An 18539-nucleotide genomic window follows, 5' to 3' on the forward strand; every position below is an offset into this window, starting at 1 on the left:
GTTACAAGTCCATATTGCGAAGCCTCGCGATGCGATGCTTGATTCCACACCGCCGGCTTCTGCACGGGGCACGCGTGGAGCAAGTCAAAATGTTTTGCGAAGAGTCAGAAGAGTCGGAAAAGTTGTCTTGTCCCCTTGAGAGGGGCAAATTGAAAGGTTGCTCGGAATTGCGCAAGTCGATGCGATGCTTGCCCAATGTGGCGAGTTTTCGCGGATCACAAATGCGGAGCGTGTGTACGTGGGAGAATGTCGAGTGCCCAGATGATGAGCTACATGTACATGGAAGCTCAGCGATGCGGCTTGCGGCAGGCAGGCAGGCAGGCAGGCAGGAAAGAGGTGGGGGCTGATCTATGCGTGCATGGGCTTGAAAGGGTGGGGGAATTCACAGACCTCGGATAGTGCCTGAGCCAGTAGCTGCTCCTCCGCTCTCTTTGGAGCCTGGCGTATCCACCCCACCACGGAAGATGGATCCTGCTCCAGCTGTGGTGCGAGACGAGGATGCATGAGCGAATTGGGAAATAGATGGTGGGGGGTCGTGTCGAACCCCTCCTGGAAATTCCATCCGGTCTCTCCCCCACCCCACCCCGAGCTGGAATGCAACACTCACCTACATTCGAATGGTCGGGCAAGAGACAATATCCGATTTCCAGTTTTTCTTCGTCTACCGTCTATGTCGCAAGGTGAGATGCATCAAAGTTTGAAATCAGCGTGCAACTCTTTTGCGACGGAGTAGCAGCTCGCTACTCATTGCGACGATGCGCGGCGCACCACCAGACGGGCCCCGAGACTGGGGCCCCCCCTCGAAAGTTTGTGGCACGCTTTCGAACGCGCAATGAACAAGCCACACAAGACGCTCACCATGAAGCTTTTCAAAATCTCTCCTCGACCTTTAGCCGGTCCGCTGTATCTCGAGCTCATGCTGGGATGCAAAAGGTGATTGTGCGCTTTCGCATCCGCCTTTGGTAGGGGCAGTACGGGGCTCAAGAGCCAAGCGTGTCTTCCTCCTTTTACAGGAGCTAGCGCCGCGGCTTTCGCCGAAGTCGTAGTATTGCCCGCAGTCTGCGTGCCCTTCTTGACCTTGTCTCCGCTTTCAGTCCTTCTTGCATCTTCTTCCTCCGTCTCCGACTCGGCTTGCACATCCCAAGCTGGCAGAAGCTCGCAATCCAAAAGCTCCGCTTCGATAGCTACTTGCTTTGTCCTCCTCTTTTGCGCTGGGCCGGCCGAATGCTGCATGGCGTCGTCAGCAGAAGCCAAAACATCCTGAGCCCCTTTGACCATGGCATCCACAAATTCTCCTACAGGCTTGGCCAACCACCTCGTCGGATTCCTATTTCCTTGCCACCAGCCCAAATGTCCTCCGCCTCGCGTCGTACATAGGATAATGTTCGCATTGCCACGTTCTCGGGCTGAGCCATCTTGATGCACGTCCTGCTCGGCATCTAGACCGATGACTTGTCGTACGCCCTTGACGCTCTCTGGCGCAACGATGGGATCGTCGTCGGCATTGAGCACCAACAGAGGTCTAGCCACGTGCTTCAACACAGACAGCGCTCCAGCGTTGGAGTAGTAAGCGTGTGAGCTTTCAAAAGGGAACAATCCAAAAGGTTGCTGATGACCCCCGACAAGTCTAGTGAGCGTATCATCCACCCATTTCAACGTCCCTCTTTTCTGATGCCTCTCTCTGTCCAGCTGGTCCGTCTGATCAGTAGGCGGCCCCAAAAGATGTCGAAGAGCTGGTCGAAGAGATTTGTCGAGGGAGAGCGTGTCCTTGTGTGCGCGGGCTAGGGCGGACAGGTTGTTGCACATGGCTTTGGAATAGATGGGTCCGAGAAGACCAGACTCGAGAGAGTGCGAACCTGCTAGAGTGTCAAAGGGAGCCGCGAGCACGGCAGCACCCCATAGCTGAGCCTGATCGCCCCACTCGCCCAGGTAGCGCGACACCACATTGGCTCCGAGCTGTTGTGAAAGGGCAAGGCGCATGAGACGAGGACGAGAAAGCGAAGAAGGGAAGGAGAGGAAAAACTCACGGAGAATCCGACGCCTACGCACACACTGTCGGGCCATTGATTGCGAATCCAAGACAAGCCGCTCGCATAATCTGCCGTCTTCATGGCGCTGTACAATTGTCGTGAAGTGACGGGAGTGTTGGCGCATCCTCTGAAATTGATCACTGCGCACCTGTACAATTTGGATGCTGAACGCTGAGGAGAGGGAGTGACGAGGTGGGAGATGAGGTGCCGCACGCTGTGAAAGGGGGGGATTTGCGCGTGCGCGTGGAGGGGGGGAAGGGGCGCACAGCAGAGCAGCTTAGCTTTTAGCCAAGAGTAAAGAGAGGCGCGCGTGTGCAGTGACGATCGAGTAACGAGCGCTGCATATATGGTAGCTTCCCAACGTGCCCGCTCGCTCGCTCGCTCGCTCTACTCACTAGCTCTCGTGACTTCCGCCTGTCAATCCATGCGCAATGACCACCGTAGGTCTGCTTTCGTCGGTCTTTGACTGCTGATCCGCGTGCTCGTGCGTGTGCTCACCCCGCGCACCATGACGCCAAGCATCCTGCAACTCGGGTTCGGCAACATCCACACTGAGTGTGCCTCCATCCGTGGTGAGCAGCACATACCTCTTGTACCTGACCGGATCGTAGTCTGGCTTTTGGGTGGGGGCCAGTACGCTGTAGATGGTTTGGGCATGACCTGAAGCGAGGGAGGTGAGGGGCAGGGATAACCAGCGAGTAGGTGTGAAGGGTCCATGAAGCAGTGTGGGGGCGTGTGCGCGCAGGAGGGAGGGCAAAGAAGAGGGCGAGATGGAGTTGGAGTTGGAGTTGGGGATGGGGTTGGATGGCGATGCGCTGGATGCTTGTGCTTGTGCTTGTGCTTGTGCTTGTGCTTGTGCGGAGTGTGAAGTGGAAAGGTCGTAGAGCGAACCCAGCACCGGATTCACCTCTGCTATCAATCCTTTGCCACTCTGACTCTGACCCGCACCCGCGCCCGACAAGCTAGACACCAATCGACTACCATAATCCCACAGGCCCATCGTATAGCTTTGCGCCCGCCGCCTCCCAGAAGCCAAAGCCTGGATGCGTGTGATGGGCCGCCTCGACTCGCGTGAAACTGCTCTGCTCTGCTCGCGCGCGCTCCTTTCCAAGTCTAATGAGGATTCGTCGCTTCCTGCCCTTTAATTGGTTGGTTGCCCGGACTGGATTTGCGAAAGGTTGCGTGGTTGGTGGGGTGGATGAGCATGGAGTGAGTCGTGAGTCTATAAACGGTGTGCGCTGCGCTGTGCGCCCAATGGCTATGTTTGCGTTAATAGCCCCTTTGCGCGCTTCACTCATATCCAATCTGAATCAATCGACAAGCACCGATCGATGCTCCTTCATCTTTTCAGCTTCAAGCTTCAACTTCAAACTTCTGCCGGACTAACCGCGTGCTGCATGCATAGCATGCTGCTGCTGCGTTGATTGTGTTAACTGCGTTGTGTTGTGACTTATTGTGCTGCGCGTTTGTGGCTGCGCATCGCATGCGAGGCAGGCAGGCAGGCAGGCAGGCAGGCAGGCAGGCGCCGCTGCATCGGTCATCAGACGAAAGCCGACAGCCGGCAGCCGGCAGCCAAGCGCTAAACCGTCATCACGTGCCCAACACTGCCACAAGACAGATCTACTGTACATAGAATCAGTCAAGAGTCAAAGTTGCGCGAGCCGCATGGAGAACAGGCAGGCACAGGTGAGGGCGAATCAATTAAGAGAGTCACGAGTCGATGATGTCGAGTCGAGCATCGATGTGCTGTGCTGTGCTGTGCTGTGCTGTACTCGTGACTACTTGCTGCACCTCCCTTTCTTTTGCTTTGCCCCCATCTATCTGCGTTCAGATTGAATCTCGAAAAAGGAGATACTTGGAGCTTGTGCGAGCAAATCAAGGAGGCAGATCACTCGAGCACAGGCAGTGCTTGGGACTCAACGGAGCAGTCACGAGTAGCAGTGACCTTGTTGACCCAGCTTAGGGGCAGGACATTGGCCTCCTACCTCTCGACTCCATCCATCGTCCTTCTGGCGATCGATGGCAAGAAGCTCGTCAAGGGAGTATCAGAGTACCATGATCACGCGCACTGCTCATCGTCTGCGTACGCCCGACGACATCGAATTGAGCGTGACGGAGTGCAAGGTCAACATCCACCACACAGTAGCAGGCGACGCATCGTTCGCAGCAGCAGCAGCTCCATCCATACACTCATCAGATTTGGCTGCTTCGGACCCGGACCATGAGCAGGAAAGAGCATGCAGCGCATCGATGCCCGCAGCAAGGCTGTCCAGCGCAACCCGCGCCCGCGCCCGCGCCCGCAAGCAAGGGCGTATAGCCATCATTGCGCATCGTGAGTTGCCTAAAAAAAAAAAAAAATGCAGCTTGCCCTTCAACTTTACCCTCCCAGCGCCCAATCCTCCCACCACCCTACAGGTTGGAGCTGACGTGTCTACCAGCTCCCATGATCCAACCCAGCCTACGCACCCCTAGGTGGATCACAGAGAGATGCAACAGTCCAGCGCGTAGCGCAAGTGTTCTTGCAAAGCGGCATCACGACGTACACGTATGATGCGAGGGGCGCAGGCGCGAGTTCTGGCAAAACTAGCTGGAGCGGAAAAGCTGAAATTCTAGATTTTCAGACTGTGGCTGATTGGGCACTGGAAAGGCAGGTGCTGGCTGATCGAGAATGCACAGCTGCAAAGGCAGAGGAGGATGGAAGCAAAAAAGTCCAGGTGTTTGCTGCTGTGAGCGTCGTCGTCCCTGTTCATACCTTGAGAATTGCTCGCGCACGCGTCCCCTTTCAGCTGCAGCTGACGCTTCCCAAACCTTCGCGCATTCAAATGGTTGTTGTATGCATCCCTATCAGGGCTACTCTGCAGGCTCCCTCGCGTAAGTGCGACCTTTCCGCTGTCAAACCCGCGCCAAGTCTCTTTTCAATCTGATCGCATCGTCGCATTTTCTCTTCGCTGCTCATTTCTCTTAGCGCTTCGCATTACACCGCCCCACAGCCGCACGAGACATTTTACCTGCTCGTATCCTATCCGCTCAATGTTCGTTGGGCACTGAGCCTATTCGCTTCTACTTCGCATCAAGAAGCTGTTCGAAAATGCGTTCGCGGAAGTGGTCTCTTGATCCAAGGGGACAGAGATCAATTCACTAGGCTCTCCGTGAGTTGCTAAACGTCGATCTTGCCCGCACATGCTCGTGTTGGCAGGTACGCCTGCGAAGGCGCTGACGAGGTTGCTGCGTTGCTTTGTGACAGGCATACGAGAAGTGGCTAGCGGAATTGGGGAAAGAGGCAGAGAGACGAGGAGTTGCTGAGGATGAGCGAACGGATGCTCCTTCCGACACTGGCTTCAACAGCCTCCTCGTGCCAGGAGCGGACCATTTTTGGAGCTCGAGAGAAGCGAGGAGTCGGCTTTCGAGCGCCATTTTGGACTGGATAGATGGAGCGATTCAGCGTTGATCAACATCTCGCGGAAAGGAATTTGGTAGTCGTGAAAGATGCAATGTGGGCGCCCACGCCCGCCCGTGCTTGGCTTTGATGGCGTCACTGAGCGCAGATGGCTCGGTGCATGGGCGCTTCAGGCGTGTGCATGTTGGATGAGCGGGAGCTGGGGGGAAGATCACCACCGATGCGTGCGCTAAAGTATTCAGCTAGGCTTCCGGCTTATCACATCCAAGGACTTGATTGCAATTTCTGGGTTGCACGCGCCATCTGCAGCCGTTCATTACGACCCTCAACCCCCGAGCCTCGAGCGCTTGTTCGGGAGAGCCACGATACACAGTTTCGGAAGGCGCTCGGTGAGCCAAGAATGGTCGATTCACGCTGGTGTTTATGCCTCAGGCAGGCTCTTGAGGGGCGATGAAATCACCAATGTCGTCTTGCGGCTAGAAAGCACCGATATACGGTATGCATTTGAATGTCGAGTGCACATGGGAAGGAAAAAAATTTAGATTCGACTCGACGCACTCCTTCCTCGAAGCGATTGCTGTAAGTGAGCAGCAGCACAAATCACGAATGTGGTGCGAATGCGTGTTGCGTGCAAGCATCAGATGTGACGTACCGGCATAGTTGGCAGCGAGGTGAACCGTGCGTAGCGAGCGCACAGCAATGCACGCGCTCAGCAAGCCCCGCGGCTGATGCTGGCTGGCTGGCTGGCTGCATGCATGGCTTGATTGAACGAGCATTCGCGATTTGTATGTCACAGTCGGGAGTCGTGAATCGTGATGTGCTTGCTGCGCGGCAATGGATCGAGGACTCAATTAAGAAGGTGCGGTGCGGTGCATGCTGCTTGGCTGAGCTTCGCTTTCATTCAACAAACAGTCGCCTGTCTGGGTGTAACAAGATCCATTGCATTCTTCGCTCCACACTCCATCCTTTCCACTCGACTTCGTATCTGACTTGAAACGTCAGTCGTCCTACCACAAACATCGTCAAGCAGCAGCAGCAGCAGCGATCGACAGCAGGCATGCCGGTGGTGAGCTGAAGTCCAAAGCCTTCCAGCGCATTCAGCCACCACCTCAAAAGTTCAAAAAAGCCTTTGCCGAATCCCCCCCCCCCCCCCCCCCCCCCCCCCCCCCCCCCCCCCCCCCCCCCCCCCCCCCCCCCCCCCCCCCCCCCTCCCCCCCCCCCCCCCCCCCCCCCCCTCCCAGCATTTCCCCCTCCTCATCTCGCTGACCCAACATGTCTGGCCCGGCATCGGGCGCTTCGCCCACTCCGCTCTCGCTACCCGTCGCACCACCTTCTCTCAAATCGCTCTCCAACCTGCTCAAACGAGTCACGGAGCTCTTGAAGCCCGATCCTATGCTAGCCTACTGGTGCGCCTATCGAGCCCTACGACTCGGAATCCCCCAGCTGCACACGTTGGACAATGAGGGAAAGTCGTACTTGAACGCATTGATGGATCTGCTGGAGGAGATGAAGGAGAGACTCAAAGGTGATCAGAGATTGGAGGATGAGAGTGGGGCGGAGTACGTGAGGGGAAAGGCGTTGGGCGTGTTTGGAAATGCGGATAGGCTGGATAGGCAAGGAGTGAATGGAAGGTGAGTCGTGACTTGGCCGTCCTTGCATCGCTGTGCTCACTGCACAGGGGTAACAGCGTCCACGCACGCCATTCCGTGGTGCAGCAAGGCGATGCTGAAAGTATTCGACATCCGCTTGCCTCTCTCTCTCTCTCTCTTTCTCCGCAGGAATACAGCGCTGGCCTACCTTGCAGCGTCCAACTTCTTCGATGTCTTGTCGGAATTTGGCGAGCTTGATGCAGAGGTGGGTCAATGCGAATCCTTTTGCCTGTGTGCTGTATTGCGATCTCTGACTTTGGCGCCTCTTGCACGCCCTCAGATCTCTTCGAAGCTCAAGTATGCGAAATGGAGGGCAGGCGAGATTTCCAAAGCTATCAGAGAAGGCAGACAACCTGCACCTCCACCAGCAGCAGAGACGGATCAGGACACAGATGCCAAGCTTGCCCAACTTGATCTGCTCGGCGTCGGTCTTGGAGCGCAAGCGGGCGCAGCTAGTCAGGAAGAGAAAGAGTACTTGGACAGAGAGATGAGAAAGTTGGAAGGTGATGCAGGTGTCGACGTTCCTTCTGCTCCTGCATTCAGCGTAGACCCTGGTCAAGGGCCGACAGCCATTAGCCCAGATGAAGGGATGGATGCACTTTCGCTTGCTGGAGCAGCTACTGCTCCGAGAGGCGGTGCACCGCTCACTCCCAACAAGGGCGGAAGAGCTCATAGTCGTCTGAGTGTGGATGCTCGAAGCATGAACATTGGGCCTTTTATCTCACCCAACGCTGGAGAAGGAGCGGCCAGGCTCGCACCGCCCGATTTTGCAGCTCAAGGTCTAGGATCCAGTCCCAACTTTAGCAAACCGATGCGAAGTCAATTGTCGCGGAGCGGAAGTGGAGAAGATGTGGAGGATGCAGCTTCCACTCCTCCTCACTTGTCCCCCAATTTTGGGCACTCGAGAAGATCTGCATCAGAGTACGTAGGAGGCGCTTCGAATGAAGCAACATCGGAAGACGTGTTTGGTCGTCGATCTCTCTCGCCCTCCTTGTCTGGCCAACCACCTTCCAGACCTTCTTCAGCTTTCTTGTCCTTTCCCAGCCATCAAGGGCCAGGTCCTGCTGGTTCGGGAAGTGTGAGTCCGGGATCAAGACCTTTGCCCATGCCTCCCGGCTTCAACCCCTCTGCTGCGAGCACAGCAAATGGCAACGGAAGCAGCAGCGGCAACAACAACAGCGCATTGGCATCGGTCGGCGCTTTTGCGCCAGCTCCGCCAGGTAGCGTGGCAGCTTCCAGGCCTCCCATTCCTCCGCCTCATCGAGCAGCCACTGCTTTTGCACCCCCCTCCACTCATGCACCCAGCGCGCCCCTCTTCTCTCCAGCTCCACCATCCATCACACCCTCAGCGCCACCTTCTTCCGACTTGCAAAGCCAACCCACCTCCTCCAACATCGACTCGACTTCAAATGCAGTTGCAGCGCCTCCATCAGCACCAGCACCAGCACCAGCACCTCCGCCGACAATAGCGCTGCCTCAATCCCTAGACGCTTCGGCCTCGGCCAAAGTTCAAAAATATGCCAAATGGGCAGCTAGTTCCATGGACCATGAGGATCTGGACGCTGCGCGAAAGTTCCTGAGACAGGCTTTGGACATATTGGAAGGCAAAGAGGTGGAGGAGGGTAAAGGCAAGATCAAGAGGTAGCTAGCTCTGTTCGATTGCGCAATGACGGCATCCCATTCTTCTCTTTTTTCTGTAACACGTGGTGAATCGAGTGTGAGGTCCCACGCATTTGCGCGCATCTTTCGTGCTGGGCATGTCAGGTACATGTGTGGGTCATTTGACATTGGACGAATTGGATCTGAGAGGAGCCTTGAAGGGGAAATGTCTAGAGGACGGGGCCGACGAGGCTTCGCGCGAATCCTGTTTGGTGCGCGGCTGGCTCCCTTGTTTGTGCGGACAGCGCACAAACAACAAGAAAAAAAAAAAGATGTCCCCGAAGGGAAGAATGGGCAAGACCCAATTTTTGGGAGGCCCCCTCGGCTTCCTTTCTTTCTTGCGACAAGACACCGATGCACCTCGGACCGAGAGGGCCCGGACGCGCAGCAAGTCGCTCGAGATCCGCCTTGGGCCCCTCCACCAGTTCGCAGCTGCTTCTCGCCGCATTCGAAGCGGCAACCTCTTGCTGCCACTAGCGCACATGCGCTAAACAACTAGACCAAAAAGGGGAGCAAGTCAAGCGATGCAAAGTTGCCGTGTGCCCCCTCGTATAGATTGTCCCAAGCTGTTCGTATTATCCCAGCTCAGCGCGTCGGCTATCGCGGCGCGGGCCCAAATCTGACTTGTTCCCGATGGAACTCGTTTGATGTGGGTCACATCTTGCCGCAAAGCTGTCGGGGCGCAAGGGCGCGAAAAGTGTACCATCCATCCCATTCGAGACCGCGCATCATCTTTTGTTTTTTTTTTTTCCCCTCCTTTGATCACTTGGCTGAAAAGCTCCTTGAGCGCGGGCGCAAATTCTCGCGCAAATTCGTCCTTTTGCACCTCGAGATCTCGTGAGGGAATGTCGACGGTTCTTGGCTCTGCACAAGCGTGTCGGGCATGCTCGAGGATCAAGCGCACAGGCGGCCAAATCCTGATCTAGCGAGGGCCTCTTGCCCAGGATCTGTGTTGGCGTGTGAGCGGGCTCCTAAGAGACACGAGTTAGCCTCCTTTCTTTGTCGAAATCGGTTCCCAGGCCACGCGTGCCTAGCGCCCGAGGTGTGAATGTATGAGAAAGAAGGCGCTCTGCTCGTGCCGCCACTCGCGCCACTTGGGGATCTCCTCGCCGTCTCGTCCGAAAATTTCTCAGAGCTGCAGGGCCTACGAGCCTCGCACGGCGTTGGGCTACCAGCACTTGCAAGGCGCAGGGTCGGAACTACAAAAATTTGACACCATCCCCCTCTCCTCCCGTCGCTTCCAACAAGGCGGCTTTTCCATCCTTGATCAGGATGGCCAAAGCTTTTCGGAGCATCTCGTCGGGCAGTTCATGAAACTCTGTTCCTTCCGAAGGATCTCCGTGCGTCAGTTCGTAAAGTGTCAAGATGGAGCCGTTCTGACCCGTCGAGCAGATCTGCGAGAGGGAAGGCGAAGTGGTAGCAAGGAAGATGGCAAGGGTGTGATATCGAAGAAGAAAAGTAAGAAGTTGCCTGATCAGCCGAGTACACAACAGGGCTCACCCAAGCGTAGATTTGATCGGCCCACTCTTCGGGCCTGTACCAGAAGATTAGGGCACGCGTCGACAGTGCCGCTCCAATTTTTGGTTTGGAAGGTCTGGACGGATCCCAAGTCGCATCGCCTGCGACCAAGGTGGACAGAGAGGAGCAAGACCCGACATCAGCGCTTGAGCACGCAAGAATGCGAGAAGCGCGGGGTTGCATCATCCTCGTCTCGACCCAGCTTGCTCTGCGCGTAACCGATGCACAACTCACCTCGCTCCACCATGAATGCCAGAATCCTCTCAATCGCCAGCTCATCCAACCTCCTTGCACAAATCCTACTCTCAAAAAGTCCATCCGCTCCACCCCTCTCCCACTCTCCCTTGGCATCCAAAAAGAATCTGCGGTGATGTTTGCACCAGCTTCGAATAATGCTGGACCAGTTCGTAGCTTGAGTGGACCATGTCTCGGCGTGCGATTGAGGAGTGAAAAAGGGAGGAAAGGAATGTAGGGGTGGGAAGGTGTAGGAGGAGGAGGTGGTGTGTGTTGTTTGAGAGGAGGGAGGTGGGGGAGGAAGGGCTGCTGCTGAGGAGCCATCGGAGCGCCCCGCTGTTGGAGCGACACTGAGAGTATGCTGAGTCGCGACAGGTCTGCGCGATACGCTCACCGTCTCCCTTTGATTGCTATTCTGCTCTGAATGCGTTGATTCGAGGGCAAAATCCTGCTGCTGCCCGTCTGCATTGGAGAGGCTGCTTGTTGAACCGGCCAAATAATCTGGGACGTTCCTGTTTTGATTCACGAGGATGTGATCCATGGCTTGTTGTAAGCCCTTGCTGCCCGTCGCCTCGATGGCCCAGCGTATACGGGCAGGCTCGAAGCCCATATTCGTCACTGTTTGATGCGGCATGAGCAGGATTTGAGCCTTCACCGCTCGAAGGACACGAGCACCGAGGGAGGCGGTGAGCTGAGAGGGACCGCGATGTGCCGCGACTCACGCGTGTCGAAATCGGACATGACAGCACAACCTTTGAAGTGCTGCTGATCGGACGGGTCGGGCGCTAAGCTAGTCCGAGTTGGCCTTGGCCGGTGTTGCGAATCACAGTGGTCGGGTGACAAGTCTTGATTCCAAGGTCCACCTTTGGCGTCGCAGCTCTGCAGTGCCGTCGACTTGCTCCCTAGATCCTTTTCTCGTGCGATAAAATTCCAGCCTGTGATTCCTCGAACACGTTGGGAACGATGTGAGCGATGAAGAGGAGGTGGGGCAGGCGAGGCCTGCTTCAGATGTTCCGTACTCTCGCAGACCTGATGTGACGAATGGTGAATGCTTGTGACCTCGCATGCTTGGGCAAGTGGAGCGCCTATGGGCCTATCTCTATATACCGTACATGCAAGGCGATCTTCTCGTGCGAGAATCAGAACACCAACTTTAAAGCGCTCAAGCTTTGAGATTTTTGACGCGGCGGTTGCACGATCATGAGCGAGGATGTATACGGGTATGCATGGCTTGTGTGCAGCATGCTGCAGCAGGCAAACAACGCAGCAGCAGCAGCAGCAGGGCTGGAATTTTCGACTTTTCGCAGCTGCTCGCTCATTCACCATTCAAGGAAGGCATTTCGCTATCATGGACATGGTCATGGACATTTCACTTTCACTCTCTCCCTCTCTCTCTCCGCGCGTCTACAAGGCAGAGCCACTGATCGGTGATTGACATCACATCGCCGCTCACGGACAAGCTGGATTTCGCCTTGCGTTGCTGCTCCTTGGCGCATCTCCCGCTACACACCTTGCTCGTCTTCACTCAGAGCCATATCTTGAGGGACGCTGCGCAGGATGAGTGGCAGCCAATCTTCCTCCACCTCCGATTCGGATGGCCCATCGACACCGCCAGCAGCCACCGCAACACTGCCAAGATCGCTCAAGGAAGCACGTCGCCAAGCGCAGCCTGAAGCAGAAGCAGGCGATCCATTTCAAGACCATTTCAGCAAGCACAGTTCAGTACCTTGGCTCGAACCGCACACTTTTCACACGCTGCGTACCCAAGCGCGCTTCAAGCATCCCAGTGCCAAGCAGTTCGATCATCCAGATCTTCAAAATCTCACCGCTCCTCATATCGAGAGCTTCAATGCTTTGTGGGCACAAGATCCATCCGTCGACCCTTCCACCTCTTCCATCCTGCCCTCGCGCATCTCTCAGGCTGGTAGCGGCGCGTCATCCAGCGGCCACAGTCTGCTAAAGGGTCTTCCGGGACTCGGAGATACGCTGGGCATAGGTGAAGGTCAAGGTCTGCTTGCCAAAGCTCTCAAGAGACTTCCTCCAAAAGTCATCTTTGATGGGAAAGGTGGATCTGACAACAAGAGGGGCAACAAGATGGAGATCAGCGTGGAGAGCGTCAGTCTGGCTAGGCCCGCTGCTAGCGAGCGCGCAAAGGGCTTGTCTGGCAAAAAGACTTTTCCAAGCGAGGTGAGTCATTCTTGTCTTGACTGTTGGTGCACTGCTGCGGAGAATGTCAACGCTCGACAGATTCTCATGCTCACCGACTTTGCCCTTCTTCTGACCTCGCGTACAGTGCCGTGAAAGGCTCATGACGTACAGGGCTCGCATGACTGCGCGCATCGCTTGGAGGGTCAATGGTAACTTGCCTCACATCGAGGAGCGCGATCTAGGTCAGGTTCCCGTCATGGTCAAGGTGAGCAGCTGCGGATGGCCATTGATTGGCACGCTGCTTGGCTGACGAGCAGCTGCACCCTCCTCGGCACAGTCCAACCGGTGTCATCTTCGGGGCCTATCCTCGCGCGAGTTGGTGCAGCGAGCAGAAGAGCCTCACGAGCTGGGCGGCTACTTTATCATCAATGGCAATGAAAGGCTGGTACGCTTCTTGATCGTCCCGCGAGCAAATCACGTCACGGCGATCGAAAGACCATCGTTCCAGAAACGAGGGCCGGAGTACTCGACCAAGGGTTGCACCATTCGTTGCTTGCACAAGAACGACTTGTTGAGCTTTACCAACACTGTCCACTACCTAACCAACGGCGGCGTCACGCTCAGGTTCAGCATGAGGAAATCAGAGTACATGATTCCTGTCGTCATGCTGCTCAAGTCCCTCGTCTCCGCCACCGACAAGGAGATCTTTTCGGACTTGGTACAAGGCGATTTCGACAACACGTTTTTGGCTGATAGAGTGGAGCTTTTGCTGCGAGGCTTCAAATCGTACGGCTTGTGGACGGGAGAGCAATGCTGCGAATACCTCGGGGACAAATTCAGAGTGGCCATGGCCACACCGGAAGATTGGAGCAACTTTCAAGTAGGCAGCGAGCTCATCAAACGCATGGTTTTGCCTCATCTGGACACGCCAAGGGACAAGTACAATATGCTCATCTTTATGATGCGCAAGTTGTACTCTCTCGTAGCTGGTGACTGCTGCCCCGACAATCCCGACTCGCCTCAACATCAAGAGATCCTCTTGCCGGGATTCTTGTACGGACAGATCATCAAGGAGAGGATTGATGAGTACCTGATCGCCTTGAGAGGCCAAGTCTCTCGAGAATTGAGATCAAAGCAAGGCATGGACTTTTTCAACGCTTCTTCCATGTCCAAAGTCTTTGCTCGTGTCAATTCTGACCTGGGAGCGAGATTGGCCAATTTTTTGGCCACTGGCAACCTGGTCAGTCCGACCGGATTGGACCTTCAACAGATTGGTGGTTTCACAGTAGTGGCGGAGAAGCTCAACTTCTACAGGTATTTGGCCCATTTCAGGTCCGTCCATCGAGGAGCCTTTTTTGCAGAACTCAAGACCACGACCGTCAGAAAGCTTTTGCCTGAAGCGTGGGGCTTCCTGTGTCCTGTGCACACGCCCGACGGCTCCCCATGCGGGCTGTTGAATCATTTCAGTCACTCTTGCAGGCTCATTACGCGCGAAGTGGACACGAGCTGCGTGCCATCTCTGCTCTCCTCGCTGGGCATGTCTGCTCCGTTCGCGTCAGGCATCGATGGACGACAACACGTCGTTGTTCAGCTTGACGGCATCATTATCGGCTATGCCACTCCTGCGCTCGCTTTCCACATGGCCAACCAGCTGCGCAGCTGGAAAACAGAAGGCAAAGAAAAGGTGCCGATGGATCTGGAAATCGGCTTTGTGCCTACATCTAAAGGCGGTCAGTACCCTGGTCTGTACCTCTTCTCTAGCAGAGCTAGGATGATGAGACCTGTCAGATACCTCAAGAACAATAGGGTCGATATGGTGGGACCATTCGAACAGGTCTATCTCGATGTTGCGTGCATGCCCGATGAGATTGAAACGGGCGTCACCACCCATGCCGAATTGAGCCCTACCAATGTGCTCAGCGTGATTGCCAATCTCACGCCGTTTTCAGACTTTAATCAGAGTCCAAGAAACATGTACCGTGAGTGTCTCAGGGACGCGCCTTTGCGTTCGTTGCCAAATTTGCTGATCGCTAGCTTGCTCGTCGACAGAGTGCCAGATGGGAAAGCAGACGATGGGAACGCCTTCCACGGCCATCAATCACCGTACCGACAATAAGCTGTACCGGATTCAGACGCCCCAGACGCCCGTCGTGCGACCACAGCTCCATAATCGTTACAGCTTCGACGAGGCGCCAAACGGGGCCAACGCCATTGTGGCGGTCATCAGTTATACAGGATATGACATGGAAGATGCGATGATTCTGAACAAGTCTGCGCACGAACGAGGATTCGGCTACGGCAGCGTCTACAAGAGCGAGACGGTGGATCTGACGGATATGCACGGTGCTTCGACGAGCGCTGGAATACTCAACCTTCGCTTTGCTCTCGGGCACGATGTGGACGTCGAGTCCAAAGTGAGAAATACGATCGATGTGGACGGACTGCCCATCATCGGAGCCAAGGTGCTAAACGGCGCGCCCATGGTCGCTTACTTTGACGACCTTCGCGGAAAGACGTCTTACCACAAGTTCAAGGGCGACGACTTCGCATACATCGACACGGTGCGCTTGATAGGTACAGACTCTGGCGAAGGTAGCTGCACCAAGATACAGATCGTTTTGAGAATACCAAGGTCCCCGGTCATTGGCGACAAATTCAGTTCCAGACATGGGCAAAAGGGTGTGTGCAGTCAAAAGTGGCCAGCTATAGACATGCCCTTTTCGGAAAGCGGCATGCAACCGGACGTCATCATCAACCCGCATGCCTTTCCTAGTCGTATGACCATCGGCATGCTGATTGAGAGCTTGGCAGGCAAAGCGGGCGCCATGCACGGCATCTCTCAAGATTGCACGCCGTGGACATTTAGCGAGAGGGATACGCCGATCGAGTACTTTGGAGAGCAGCTCAAGCTGGCTGGATACAACCACGTCGGCAATGAACCGATGTACTCTGGCATCACGGGACAAGAACTTCAGGCGGACATTTACCTCGGCGTAGTCTATTATCAGAGATTGAGACACATGGTCAATGACAAATTTCAAGTGAGAACTACTGGACCTGTGCATTCCTTGACTCGACAACCCATCAAGGGTCGTAAGAGGGCAGGAGGCATCCGATTCGGAGAGATGGAACGCGACGCGCTTCTAGCTCACGGAACCAGCTTCCTTCTGCAAGATCGACTGATGAACTGTTCGGACTACAGCACGAGCTTCGTGTGCCGCACGTGCGGCAGCATCATCAGTTTGGGCTACGACGATGCCGGCTTGTCCGGCGTGCAGACGCTGGATGGCAATACGTCCAGGTCCAATCATCCGGCCAGTTTGGGCCCGAATGGCGAATATTGTAGGATATGTAGAGCGGACGATGAGGTCAGGGAAGCGCAGGGAAGAGCTAGGTTACCCAAAGGAGCTAGCAGGATCCCGCAAGGCGCTACTAGACTTCAAATCGGTAGGGAAAACGTCATTAGAAGAGGAAATGGCGGATTGGACGTCATTGTGAGTAAGCGAAGCGCTTCAAGAAGAACCATGGCAGTCGAGACTGGGGGGAAAAAGACAAGTCGTCTTATCCAGTCGATCATTCCGTTCCTCACTCCTATTGCCTCGATTGGCTCCTCACAGGCCATCCCTTATGTTCTCAAGTATCTCAGCACCGAGCTCGCTTCGGTCGGTATGCGCATCTGCTTCGAGATCGTCTAGACACTCGCTCAAGCGCCCTTGCAACATCCGAGCACACATGGCCCCGTCATGCACACATCCCATCCCTTGCACCAAATCACCTTTTCCTACCCAATGCGCCTTGCCCCGCCGTGCTCGCTTTGCGTCGAGAGGGCCAGAAGGCACGAACTGAGCACATCTCCTCTTTTCCTATTCCAGACAACAGCATCTCTTCCTCCACCCATCGCTCCTCCGCACGCCTTGTCAATTCTACGCGAAACGCTTAAAACGCGCGCTCAACAGAGCAGGGTCGAGGGTCGGAGAGAAAGGCATATGATTTGATGCTGATACTACAAGTAGAAGAGCAGGCAAAAGCCTGCATGCTTGATGAGCCCCATGAATGCGCGCTCGAGATTACGCCCACAGTGCTCGATTTTTTGGATGTGTGAGGTGAAGAATGTCCGCCATCACGCTGAGTCGAGAGCGGATCAGATTCAAGCTCGTTGGCATGTGATTGTTGCGCGACATGGATTGCGTGACGGAGACGAGAGTTGGGCGGAAAAGACCTTTACGCGCCATCGGCGTCCTTGAAGAGCGGAGATCAGAACGACGGCGGGTCAGCAAGCTTCGCGCATGAGTGATCTCAGCATCGCCATTGCGCTGCAGCTTGCTCAACGACCGTGCTCTCTCCAAATGTCTGCCTCTCCTGAAGCTTCTACACGGGCCGCTCACCTTGAACATGAAAGTGACCTCCTTTCCTGTAAGCTTCCTGTAGACGCTGGAGAAGCTGTCCAGCTTGTACTCCAGACTGGTAGCATCCTTCGAGTCCAAGAAGCACTTGATCAGCTTGTTTCCATCCGTAGCAACGCGCACACGCTTGCCGGTGATCTCTGTGGGGAAGACGAGGTCTTCCAAGATGCTCTCGTGAACGGCGGTGAGAGTGCGGGAACGGGGACGGGGTTGCTTGGCGCGAGAGTTGCGGCCGGGCTTGGCCAGCACGCGCCTTTGGCCGACGAAGATGACGTGGCGGTCGGAGAACTTCTTCTCGAGCTCACGGGTCAGCCTGTTTCACCAGGGAGAGTCTTGAGTCAGCGAGGAAAGTTCAAACGTGCTATGCGAGCGCCATCAAGTGCCGAGGGTCTACCTCCTGCCGAAGTGGTGTGTGCGCGTTGGTATAGCAAGGTGATGTGGCCTGGCTCATGTGCACTTCGTCATGAGCGCGAGCTGCCTTTTGTCCAGGCCACACAGAATTGCTTCCCCGTGGTGATACTGTTGCCCATGCTACGCCTCGCGCAACCTTTTCAATCGGCGACTCACCTCTGCTGGATCTTGTGGAATGCCTTGAGCTGGGGCACAGGCACAAAGATGACGATGGCCTTCTTTCCCCCCTTCACATCAACCTCCTTGGCAGCGCTGATCTGCAAAGGTCTCAATTCTGCCTTGAGCTCGGGGACATTGCTCTCGAGGTCGAGCAGAGCTTGAGCCACGGTGGTCTCGGTCTCGGAAGGGCTGACCGCGGGTGCGCCGGCTGTGCGCAGGATCTTGTTAGAAACGGATGCCATGTTGGGCACTGAGTGTGGCGAGAAAGTAACGTGGGGTTGTCAGCAAACGCTTTCTTATGCGAGTGATTGGGGCGCTGATGCAATGGAAGGCAGTCATCATGCGCTCGACACGGTCCTGTTGCCTACTTGCGCCTGTAGTTGCGTTTTTCCTGCTCCTGCTCTTTGCTTCTGCTAGTCTGCGCCCTGCTTCATCCCCTCTTTCCCCCGTCACCACGCATATCTTGCCGCAACACCAGTGCGCTCCGAGCTTTGTAACATTTCCCAGCAAGTGCCGAAGAAAGCACTGCCTTCTGTTTATCTCGATCGCCTGGCCTTCCACATGAAGCTCTCCGGCGCACCCGAGGGATGTAGAGATCCAACGTGCGCTGCTGAGATGCTGCTGAGAGGCTCTAGCAGGTCGCTGATACTTACATATTTGAGTATGACTGCTAGCGGAGTATTGAGCTTTCCGAGTGGTGAGAGAAACGTCAGGCATTGATGCCGATTCTAGAATTGCTGTAGGTATACACGAAGGAATGCTGCGGGCGCGGACATCAGCTGCAGCTTGTATACGGTCGCGCGCCCCTCGTAACATTCGACCACGTGGCGAGCCTGGCACTCGTCGCAGGCGTCTCGCGCGAGAAGCGCATCGATGGCCGACGCTGATCACAAAGACAGCACGTGCTCTGTCTTATATCAGCAGCGACGCA

The 18539-nt window shown here is 55.6% G+C and overlaps 6 protein-coding genes across 6 annotated transcripts; 3 read left to right on the top strand and 3 right to left on the bottom strand.

The window, feature by feature from the left end:
* Positions 1-3374, bottom strand: IE81DRAFT_325280 (hypothetical protein). Its single transcript, XM_025514467.1, has 5 exons — positions 2426-3374; positions 2028-2244; positions 859-1956; positions 608-668; positions 1-480 (listed from the first exon to the last, which is right to left on the bottom strand). The coding sequence occupies exons 1-5, from the start codon at positions 3028-3030 to the stop codon at positions 383-385; spliced, it is 2079 nt and encodes a 692-aa protein (XP_025367843.1). The 5' UTR covers positions 3031-3374; the 3' UTR covers positions 1-382.
* A 711-nt stretch (positions 3375-4085) lies between these two features.
* Positions 4086-5478, top strand: IE81DRAFT_348981 (hypothetical protein; the record flags this gene model as incomplete). The annotated part of the gene is made up of 5 exons (XM_025516328.1): positions 4086-4362; positions 4488-4756; positions 4879-4901; positions 4996-5179; positions 5275-5478. The coding sequence occupies 5 exons, from the start codon at positions 4086-4088 to the stop codon at positions 5476-5478; spliced, it is 957 nt and encodes a 318-aa protein (XP_025367844.1).
* Positions 5479-6661: 1183 nt separating this feature from the next.
* Positions 6662-8957, top strand: IE81DRAFT_325284 (DUF605-domain-containing protein). The gene is made up of 3 exons (XM_025514468.1): positions 6662-7058; positions 7206-7281; positions 7357-8957. The coding sequence occupies exons 1-3, from the start codon at positions 6700-6702 to the stop codon at positions 8719-8721; spliced, it is 1800 nt and encodes a 599-aa protein (XP_025367845.1). The 5' UTR covers positions 6662-6699; the 3' UTR covers positions 8722-8957.
* A 977-nt stretch (positions 8958-9934) lies between these two features.
* IE81DRAFT_283196 (ESCRT-II complex, vps25 subunit) lies at positions 9935-10740 on the bottom strand (the record flags this gene model as incomplete). Its single annotated transcript, XM_025511559.1, has 3 exons — positions 9935-10129; positions 10236-10329; positions 10481-10740. Coding segments are annotated over 3 exons (549 nt in total), but the record flags the coding sequence as incomplete, so codon positions are not given.
* Positions 10741-11929: 1189 nt separating this feature from the next.
* On the top strand, positions 11930-16626 carry IE81DRAFT_205172 (beta and beta-prime subunits of DNA dependent RNA-polymerase). Its single transcript, XM_025510920.1, has 5 exons — positions 11930-12674; positions 12781-12900; positions 12973-14614; positions 14685-16129; positions 16253-16626. Exons 1-5 carry the CDS (start codon positions 12045-12047, stop codon positions 16328-16330), a joined length of 3915 nt encoding a protein of 1304 aa, XP_025367847.1. The 5' UTR covers positions 11930-12044; the 3' UTR covers positions 16331-16626.
* IE81DRAFT_325288 (putative 40S ribosomal protein S7) lies at positions 16603-18295 on the bottom strand. Its single transcript, XM_025514469.1, has 3 exons — positions 17606-18295; positions 17021-17351; positions 16603-16874 (listed from the first exon to the last, which is right to left on the bottom strand). Exons 1-3 carry the CDS (start codon positions 17848-17850, stop codon positions 16857-16859), a joined length of 594 nt encoding a protein of 197 aa, XP_025367848.1. The 5' UTR covers positions 17851-18295; the 3' UTR covers positions 16603-16856.
* Positions 18296-18539: the final 244 nt, after the last annotated feature.

This window comes from Ceraceosorus guamensis (assembly GCF_003144195.1).
Source record: "Ceraceosorus guamensis strain MCA 4658 unplaced genomic scaffold IE81scaffold_59, whole genome shotgun sequence".
Taxonomy (NCBI): Eukaryota; Fungi; Basidiomycota; class Exobasidiomycetes; order Ceraceosorales; family Ceraceosoraceae; genus Ceraceosorus; species Ceraceosorus guamensis.

Bases quoted from the DNA above. Each gene is read 5' to 3' on its own strand.
- IE81DRAFT_325284 (XM_025514468.1), top strand. From the start codon at position 6,700: ATGTCTGGCCCGGCATCGGGCGCTTCGCCCACTCCGCTCTCGCTACCC. The intron at 7,059-7,205 runs GTGAGTCGTGAC...CTTTCTCCGCAG, and splicing joins AGGCAAGGAGTGAATGGAAG to GAATACAGCGCTGGCCTACC. The intron at 7,282-7,356 runs GTGGGTCAATGC...GCACGCCCTCAG, and splicing joins TTGGCGAGCTTGATGCAGAG to ATCTCTTCGAAGCTCAAGTA.
- IE81DRAFT_325280 (XM_025514467.1), bottom strand. From the start codon at position 3,030: ATGGGCCTGTGGGATTATGGTAGTCGATTGGTGTCTAGCTTGTCGGGC. The intron at 2,245-2,425 runs GTGAGTAGAGCG...CCCCTTTCACAG, and splicing joins GGCGGAAGTCACGAGAGCTA to CGTGCGGCACCTCATCTCCC. The intron at 1,957-2,027 runs GTGAGTTTTTCC...CTTTCACAACAG, and splicing joins GCGTAGGCGTCGGATTCTCC to CTCGGAGCCAATGTGGTGTC.
- IE81DRAFT_325288 (XM_025514469.1), bottom strand. From the start codon at position 17,850: ATGGCATCCGTTTCTAACAAGATCCTGCGCACAGCCGGCGCACCCGCG. The intron at 17,352-17,605 runs GTGAGTCGCCGA...CTGGTGAAACAG, and splicing joins TTCCACAAGATCCAGCAGAG to GCTGACCCGTGAGCTCGAGA.
- IE81DRAFT_205172 (XM_025510920.1), top strand. From the start codon at position 12,045: ATGAGTGGCAGCCAATCTTCCTCCACCTCCGATTCGGATGGCCCATCG. The intron at 12,901-12,972 runs GTGAGCAGCTGC...TCCTCGGCACAG, and splicing joins AGGTTCCCGTCATGGTCAAG to TCCAACCGGTGTCATCTTCG. The intron at 16,130-16,252 runs GTGAGTAAGCGA...GGCTCCTCACAG, and splicing joins ATGGCGGATTGGACGTCATT to GCCATCCCTTATGTTCTCAA.